The sequence below is a fragment of the Antechinus flavipes genome, chromosome 3 (assembly GCF_016432865.1).
Source record: "Antechinus flavipes isolate AdamAnt ecotype Samford, QLD, Australia chromosome 3, AdamAnt_v2, whole genome shotgun sequence".
NCBI lineage: Eukaryota > Metazoa > Chordata > Mammalia > Dasyuromorphia > Dasyuridae > Antechinus > Antechinus flavipes.
Window position 1 is genome coordinate 523,479,359 of NC_067400.1, and position 9,835 is coordinate 523,489,193.

Here is a 9,835-nt window from a genome sequence, read left to right on the forward strand (position 1 = left end):
GTTGCCAAATTTTTCTTGACTCCCATATTCAATTACCCAATCCCACAGAAGCTTTATCCTAGAATAAGGAGTAGTTAACAATATTAAGTAAAAATATATATTTTTTAATTATATGAGGTCTAGAGAGTTCAGACTTTTATGTAACTCCAGAATTGAGAACTTGGAAGAATGCAAAGAAGGTGCAGGAAGGCTGTATTTAGCGAAGTGAACTAAAAGAACTTTATAACATTTAGAATTATTCAAACATAGCATGAGTTTCCTAAAGAGGAAAATGGATCTTTAATCATTTTTAGTATTCATTCAGGAAGAGGCTGAAAGATCACTTTTTGAAACTGTTGTAGAAAGTATTCTGTATCAGGTAAGGGTTCTTTAAGAATCCATAACTGAAATTCAGTACAATTTATCTCAAGGTAGAGTTATATTTTGTTAAATTCTTTTCCCCTAATAGTTCAGACCATCTCTATCTAAGTATTTGAATTATTTTCCCAAAAGGGTAAATTTTACATTGAGCCACATTCTTAGCATGATTTAAAATTCTCTACCAGTTAAAAACATCTTTGAAAGACAAATTTTAATTTAGATAGTATAAGAGAAGACAAATATTTCATAGATTCATAGGGTAGGAAGATACTTTTTAAAAATTATCTTTCTCAACCATCTTTAGACACAACTACATTATCCCTGTCAGATGAAAACTGATCTGTTTTTAAAGTCCTTTAGACAAGGAGATTCTTATAACTTGCCATGAGAACTCCCATTTGTAAAGGAAGGATAAAGAAACCAGTATCCTGGACACATAGTAAACTTTTTGTTTCCTTGTTCAGCATTCTCCAGGTGTGCAGCCTGCAGATGTGGAGGAAGTAGCCAAAAAGGGTGTGGAAACCCTTGTAATTGGCCGGGGAATGAGTGAAGCATTGAAGGTGTGTATTGGACAATATGACATATCTCATGGTGGTGATCTTCTGGACCCTACTCTTTCTCTCCCTTCCTCCCCCATTTTCTGTTATTTTGGAGTACTTTGTCTTTGTGAATTCTTTGTCTCAGGACCGCTGTACCTAAGAGGACCTGATTTAGCAGCATAGGGTATCAGAGGTAGGACCAGTGCCTGTATCTTTTCCTTTCCACTGTGCTATTCCATCTCTGGGTCTTCCATTTTTCTTTTTCCAGGAAGGGTCTAGTCCTGGCATTTCTCAACAAGTCCTGGCATTTCTCAACAACCATACTTGTCCACCACTTGGCTATAAGTTCTTTCATAATGATTTTGTATAGGTGCTTGTAAAAGCTTCACTTGAAACCTTCCCCAGAAAGGCATAGCCAGGAAAGGTAGAGGAATGAGACAAGAAAACAGAGGAGAAAATTTGTATCTATAAAGAAGTTACCTCTCGTTTCTCTTTTTAAATAAAAATAATTTTCAAAAAACTATTGAATGGTACATAGAGGCAACTATTATTCCAATTGGGCAACAATAGGAAATGGCTTCCATTTCTATAGCACGTTTTTTCTCTCAAAAAGAGCAATTGGTAAGTAAATGTATCCCCATTTTACTGATAAGCAAACTGAGGCTTATAGAAGTTGAGTGTCTTGTCCACTGTCATAGCGAGGAAGTTTCAGATCCAAAATCTGCCTTGTACCCATCAGTGCTCTTCATCATGCTGTGCTGTTCATCTTTTATGCCATAAATATATCTAGTGACTCACCCAAAACAAACCACAGGCAAAAGACAAAAAACTCTCAGTTGTGACTTTTTCTCTTATACATTAGCTGAATGAGAACCAAATATAAGATCTGATTATTTTCTCACACAAACAGAATTTCTAGAAAACTGAAGTTTACCTCCTTTAAGTACAAAGCTTTTAAAATTTAATCATAACTATTTTCATTGCTCTTTATTATGCTCTTCACAGCTGGAGACTAAACCATTGGAGCACACCCTCTAGTAGATTTGAAGACAAAATACCACATGCCTGTTGTCAGACCAGTCTTAACTAAATGCATACAGTTGGCCGTTGGCACCCATCTGATTCCTTCTCCACCTGTAGAGATACAAGCAAACCCTCTCCCCCAAGCAGTTAGCCTATCTGGTCCCTTCCATTCACCACTTTCTGGGTCTCAGACACTTAACAATTCCTGGTTGTGTGACCATGGGCAAGTCACTTAACCCCAACTGCCACTGCCAAAGCAAAAAAGCAAAAAGAAGAAGAGAAACAAATCAGCTAAGAGAGAGAGACGAGAGCCGAGGCAACCGTGGCAATGGCAATCCCAAAAGCCTCTCCTCCCCTTCCTTTTCCACTCCCCTGCCTCCACCCACCAAAATCGTCATTTCCTATACAACACATCAGGACTTGCACAAAGAGTGGGTGGGGGCCATTCTTTCTCCAAGCTTACATATTAATAGAGTATGGTCCAATTACTATTTAGCCTCATGTGCTTGGGACCTCAGTGCATCAACTCAAGCCTCAGCCCATTACAGTTGGCCACTAAAGGAATAATTGTATTTTGGCCACAGTAATTTATGAGATCATCTATGGAAATATTTAATATTTCTGATATATATCTGTGGAGGAACTGATCCTTCCAGTGAAGGCATAGATGTATAGAAACACTGGATGGAAGCTCTTTTTTTTGTCTAATAGAGTTCTTTGTATTATTAAATATAATAAATTGAATAAAACCAAAGCCTTCCTGGTGACTTGGGAGCATTATTAACATCAATCTTTTTCCATCTTGACAATCCATTACAACACTCAGACCTGAAAGTGCCCCTGCACTAGGTGGCCCCATACATTTAGATATTTGAATTTTTCAGTTTTTGTTTTGCTTTGTTTTCTGTATCTGCTATTTATATCATTTAGCTTTTCTGACTCCTTCCTCCCTGGCATGTTATCAATTGTCACTTTTTGTTGCTTCCTGGGTATTTCTTTGCAGCCTGATCCTGCCTCTCTGATTGACAGCTTCTAATCTGCTGTAGGTTAGAAACTGAGCTGAACAGTTGTCATGACTATTTTTAAAATAAGAATAAACATATACTAGAGTTGGATGTCTCCAGGAAGACTGTTTTAGTGCGCAGACTTTCTGACATCTCTCTTAGCTGTCCAGACGCCTTTTCTGTGTCCTTCTGGGTTTTCAGCTGTACCCCAGAGGATCAGACTTGCTAGGCAAATGTTGTTCTTGTGAAGGAGATGTCACCATCCTCAAACTTGTTGAGCAGTAGACTCATATCCTAATAGTAATGAAAAAGGGTCCTGTACAGTAAGGGCCTATAAGCTTAAATTTACTGTGCTCCTCTCTGCCCCAGGTGCCGGCCTCCACTGTGGACTACCTCCGGAGACAAGGGATTGATGTCCTGGTCCTCCAAACAGAGAAGGCCGTGAAAGAATACAACGCCCTGGCTGCTCAGGGTGTCCGGGTGGGGGGCGTCTTCCACTCGACCTGCTGACCCACCTCCCCACCTTGGAGAAAATAAAACAGTACTTACAGCCTTTCCTCTCAATACAGTCGTGTGCCGCTCACCATGCTGAATGCTTGCAGATAGAGATTTGGAAACAAGGAGCTTACAATTTCACGGGGGAAGACATCACTCAAAAGGAAAAAGGGGCAGAAAGGGAAGGTGAGGGGAGGGGACATGAGAAAGATCTCAAGGGAGGCAGCTAAGTGGGATGGGCACAGCTGGTTGGCCTGGGTACTTTCCTCCAACAGAGCTTCCCAATCAGGGAGGGAAGGGTCCCAGGGCACAAGGGAGAAGTCCTTTGGCAAAGAGAGATCTAACCCAGGCTAAGTAAGAGCCTTTAAAATGAGGAATAGAAAGGAAATTTCACAGTAGGACATTTCTAGCAAGATTTGATGATCTTTTTTGTCAGTCCTTAGCCATTTTGGCCTTTCTAAATCATTTGGTACTTGTGACTGTCCTCTTGAACAGTCTCTCTTCCATAATCTACCTATCTGACCATCATGTTCCTCCTACATCTTGTGCATAGCATCCTTCAAAACTTTGTCCTAGGCTCTCTTATCTTTGGACACTTTCTGGTTTGTGATTTTTTCCAAAGACTTCATTCACATCTGCCTTATTAAAGACAGCCTACTATATATTACAATACTTTTTTTTAATGACTTAAGGGTCATGTTGTTATTCAGATTATTATTTACCTCAGTTATAACCCTTTTCCACATCCAACAATAGTTTTTGAAGCTATGTCTTTGTTGAAAGGTGTCTGTGAACTAAATGGCCTTAGACTGACTCACTTTTATGTCGGTCCCAATCTTTCCCCTTTACATCTCCCACTTGTTATCTTGTTGGCACCTTAAGATTGACCTTTCAAGACTGAACTTATCATTTTCCTCTAAATCAGCATCTCTTCTCAATTTCCTTAATTTTGTTAGTAACCAAGAAGAGAAATGTTGTCTTTCCTCAGCCTCACCCTCTTCCCCCTATTCAAGTCTTCCTCTTCAACATCAGGTGCATTTTCATTTCCTCTCCTCCCCACCCTACCAATTCAAGTCCATATCACCTTTCATCTGTACTATAAGAAAGCTCCCTAACATCTCTACCTCTGTTTTCTCCCCAGTCCAATTCATCTTTCCTATATTTCCCAAAATAAACTTCCTAATGTCTCGGCTTGATTCCTACTAAGAGACTTATAATGGATCCTTATTGCCCAGGAGATAACTCACTTGAATAACCTGATTTCAAATCTACTTTTTCCAGGCTTCATGTCACTCCACCTCACACACTACATATTTCCTAATTGGATTCCCCTGCTGTCTCAGTAATATGGCTGTCAACCTCAATTGTTGAACTGAAACTGTCCTCTTCAAAGTTAGTGGTGATCTCTTAATTGCCAAATCTAATGACCTTTACACGGACCTCTGTGGTATTTGACACTCTTGATCACCTTCTCTTCCTGGACACTCGTCTTATTTATAAGGTTTTGTTCTCTCCTGGTTCTCTTTATCTTTTTAATTACTATTTTTGTTAGAGACTTTCCTTCTGAGAATTGCCATGTATGCCATGTTAGCTGGTAGGGTACATCCAGGAGGTAAAAAGGGGCTTGGGCCCTGAGGCAGGAGGTTGTATCTTACAGGTGTTTCCTTGAAAAGGTGAGGGATGTATCCTCTTGATGGATCTTTTCTTAGACTGCAGCACTAACTCCAGGTGTCTCCCTTCTGTGGATCCACTATGCAGTGCTGAGTGGGCTAGGCACAGGGTAATCCAAAGGAGAGGAAATATAAATGGCCAGGTTTGCCATAGGCAAGGAGAAGGATGCGGAGAGAAGTAGAGAGAGACAGAGATGTAGAGAGATTCAGGAATGCAGAGAGAGAGCCGCAGAGACATACATACACCTAGTCTTGCTTCCTGCTAACCCCTGCTGAGATTACCAATAAAGAAAGGCTGTTTGGCACTTTAACATAGGCTAGTCTTCTTGTGTATTCAGAGAAGATTGGTATGTATGGCCTTGGCAATCAGTAGTCTCAGTGGGAGAGGTTACAATTTTATTTTATTTTATTAATTTATTTGCTATTTAATTACTCTTAATTTTCCTATGCTGATTCTTCATCCACACCATACACATTGCCAGTAGGTATCCCCAGAGGCTCTGTCCTAAGTCTTACTCTTTTCATTTCACACTGCCTCTGGGTAATTATACCAAGGACCTGTAGGTTCATTTACCATCTCTATGCACATGATTCTTTGATCTATAATCCACTTCTAATCTCTCACCTGAGCTAACATCATTTATTACCAACAGTCTTTTTAGACATGTCAAACTGGATGCCCCTTAGGTATCTCATATTCCCCAGAACTCAATACCTTTACTCCCAAACCTTTTCTCTCTCAAATTTGCCTAGTGCTGTTGTGGATACTGCCTTCTTCCCAGTCACCCAGGCCCAGGATTTTGATATCATCCTTAATCCTCCACACTTACCCACATTTCTGTCATTTCTACCCTCACATCTTTATGCCCCCTTCTCTCTGCTCAGTCTGCACCCTAGTTCATACTCTCATCATTTCTCATCTGGACTATAGCAACAGTCTTCCAATTAGTGCCCCTGTCTCAAGTGTCTCTCTGCAACAATCCATTTTTCACTTAGCTGACAAGATGATTTCCGTAAGCTCATGTCACCCTCCTGCTTATGGAGCTCCAGAGGTTATGTAGCTGCCAGGATCAAACATAAATCCCCCTTACATTTAAAGCACTTCATATTCTGGCCTCTTCCTGTCTTTTTAGGCCTCTTAACCATTTAATTCCCCTCTATGAGTGCTAAAATCCAGCTACATTGACCCACTTGCTATTCTGTGCTTCCGATATTGTGTGCCTTTGCACACAAACTCCCCAGGACATGGAACCTCTGCCTTTTGAAGATTCAGATCAAAATCTACTTTCTGTAAGAAGCCTTCTCCAATCACTGCAGCTACTAGTTCCTTCCCTTTTGAGATTACATGTAGCTAGTTATTTATATAGTGTCTCTTCCATTAAATATGCCAGGCAAGGTGGTGAAAAGTAGGAATCCTAGCCGCAAGGGAGGCTTAGGCTTGAGGTTCCTGCTCAGGAGTTAGGAGCATCGGTGGGCTTTGTAAATCAGGTGATTGAAATATGTTCAACATTAAGTTGGTGAGCCTCTTCTGGGAGTGGGGAGATACCATATTAACTAATGAGGGGCGAAACAGCCCAGGTCAGAAACAGAATAAGTCAAAGCTCCCATGTCAATAGGAAGGAAGAGGAGGCCTATTAGTTGCCCCTGCCCTTCCAGCCTAGGAAATAATGGAGAGATGCAGTCATTCATTCTCATGTATATACTCTCATACACTCACACACATATTCTCTTTCCATTAGGTCAAAATATTTATTTTTCTTTATACACACACATATTCTCTATTTGGTCAAAATCTCATTTTATATTTCTTTATATACACACACATATTCTATTTCCATTTGGTCAAAACCTTTTTCTATTTTTCTTTTTATCCCCAGTACTTAACATGGTACCCAATATGTAGTGCTAATTAACTACTTGTTGACATTTCTTCTTTAATGTTACTTCAACTGATAAACCCATATTCATGTCTGAGACTGAACCATATCAGGACTGCACCCCATACAGAAGCAGATGCATCTCTGCAAAGGGTTATTCTCTTGTTGAGAGCTGTAGAGGCTGAATTGGAATTAGGGCCAGCAGTTTCTACCACACTGCTCTTTCTAGGGCTCTGGTCTGTGTCCATCAGATTCCGTGGTAATCATTTCGACCCTCCACAGTGGAAAATCAAAGTGGATTAAAATACATGTTTGACTAGGAATGTTCAGCAGAAAGAAGAGCAAAAGTAGGTCAAGTATGAGAGCTGACTTTACATATATGGAAAGGAGATTGGACTTGTTCTTGCTGTCAGAGGGCAGCACCAGAAGCAATAATGGAAGATCCAAAGAGGATAAATAGAAGGGAAAACCTCCTAAAAATGAGAGCTCCCATCACTGAAGGTAATGTTGGGTTGGGTATTCCCTCAATGAATGTCTTCAAGCAATGACTGGAAGACAAAATCTCAGATATAGCTACTCTTTCATTCCTCTCTGGGTTCTACTTATGACTCCCCAGACTTATTTCTCTATCAGTCATGACCCAAAAAACTAATTACCTGGACGATTACTTCTTCCCTATAACTCCTTCTGATTGGTCAATTCCATTCATAATCTCCATTCTCCACTTCTATCAGATTGGCTAAAATGACAAGGAAAGATCATGATGAATGTTGGTGGGGATGTAAGAAAAATGGGACATAATAAATTGTTGGTGGAGTTGCAAACCACTCTATTTTGGGGAACAATTTGGAATGATGCCTAATGGGCTATAAAACTACATACCCTTTGATCCAGCACACCCAAAGACATCCCCAAAAAGGGAAAAGGACTTACTTATACAAAAATATTTCTAGCAGCTCTATTTGTAGTGACTAAGAATTGGAAATCTAGGAAATCTAGCCCATCAGCTGGGGAATGGCTCAACAAGTCATAATATAGGATTATAATGGAATATTATTATGCTATAAGAAATGACAAGCAGGATGATTTCATAAAAATTTGGAAAAACTTAAACAAATGGATGAAAAATGAAGGGAACATTACCAAAACATTGTACATAATTTCAGCAATTTTGTGTGTGTGTGAGACAATTAGGGTTAAGTGACTTGGGCAGGGTCACACAGGAAGTGTTAAGCATCTGAGGCTAGATTTGAACTCAGGTCCTCCTTAATTCAGGGGTGGTGCTCTATCCACTGCACCACCTAGTTGCCCAGGAGTAACATTATTTGATGAGGCCATGAATGACTTAGCTATTTTCAGCAATGCAATGATCCAAGACAATCCCAAAGGACTAATGAGGTAGCATACAATCTGCCTCCACAGAAAGAATTAATATCATTTACTGAAGTATGCTGTTTTTCACTTTCATTCTTTTTCTCTTATTAGTGTCTTCTTGTATAAAATGACAACTGTGGAAGTGTTTTACATAATTGCACTTGTATGACACATCTGATTGCTTACCATCTAAGGGAGGGAGAAGGGAAACATAGAATTTGGACTTCAAAATTTTAAATAAAAATGTTAAAAAATTAATTTGATTTGTTTGTTTTTGCAAGGCATTGGAAGTGTTAAGTGTCTGAAGCCAAATTTGAACTCAGGTACTTCTGATTCCAGGGCTGGTACTCTAAAAAAAAAAATTTTTTTTTAATTTTTTAAAAAGATAAAAAATAAAAAAGAGATGGGTCCAGAGTACAAGGTTACCCCAAGTGCAAACATATGTAATGTAAAAAAGTTAGGAGCCTCTCTCATTAGAGCAGGGGCAAAACATCACCGTTGTCATCACTATTTAATATATTGCTAGAAATTCTAGATACACATAGGACAAGAAAACAAAATTGAAGAAATAAATATAAGCTTAAAAAAATATTGCTATTTATAGATAATAATACAAGATACTCTGAGAATTCTAAAGAATCAACTTAAAATTAATTGAAATAATTAAAAATCACAACAAAGCTGAAAAATATAAATCCATAACAAATCATCAACATTCTAATATATGACCAACAAAATTCAGCAAGTAAAGCTAGAAAGAGAAATTTTATTCAAAATAATACAGAAGCTATACAGTACTTGCAAGTATTTCTTCCAAGATGCAGAAATAAGGAAGTATTGAAATAATTAGCAAAACACCTGTTGATTATGGAAAGGGCAAGAGAATATAATAAAAATGATATTATCTAAATGTATTTTAGTTCTTAAAAAAAACAACAACTAAATTTATATAGAGAAACAAAAGATAAAGAATCTCTGAAGATGAGGGGAAAAAATGGGAAGAAAGAAATCGATACCACACCTCAAACTGTTCTACAAAGCAATAATCATTAAAATTTAGTTTTGAGAGGCAGTTTTGGTGTAGTGGATAGAGCACCAGCCCTGAAGTCAGGAGGACCTGAGTTCAAATCTGGCCTCAGACACTTAACACTTTCTAACTGTGTGACCCTGGGAAAGTCACTTAACCCCAATTGCCTCAGCCAAAAAAAAAAAAAAAACCAAAATGAAACAAAAAACTATCCAAAATTTGGTTTTGGTTTGTAAAAAAGAGAAGTCAATTAGGGAACATGTTAGAATCTTTACAAAGTGTTAACTCATTAGAGTTGATAGAGACAATAATTATCTAATTTAGCATGGTCCAGCATGATTGATCTGATCCTACAAGGAGATGTTATGGGCCAGAACTTGAAACAAGGTACTAAGTGGAATTGAGGAGACAATGTTAACATCTAATTTAGCATTGATTTAATCATACAACAAATAATGGTTTCCCA

General features: G+C 38.6%; 1 protein-coding gene across 2 annotated transcripts in view; it reads left to right on the plus strand.

Moving 5' to 3' along the window:
* Positions 1 to 3,490, plus strand: part of AAMDC (adipogenesis associated Mth938 domain containing) — a 45,912-nt gene extending 42,422 nt beyond the window's left edge. For both annotated transcript variants that reach the window (XM_051987200.1, XM_051987199.1), the window contains 2 exons: positions 825 to 920; positions 3,296 to 3,490. In XM_051987200.1, coding sequence (XP_051843160.1) covers positions 825 to 920; positions 3,296 to 3,436 — 237 coding nt within the window. In that variant the 3' untranslated portion in view covers positions 3,437 to 3,490. The remainder of the gene's footprint in view (positions 1 to 824; positions 921 to 3,295) is intronic.
* Positions 3,491 to 9,835: the final 6,345 nt, after the last annotated feature.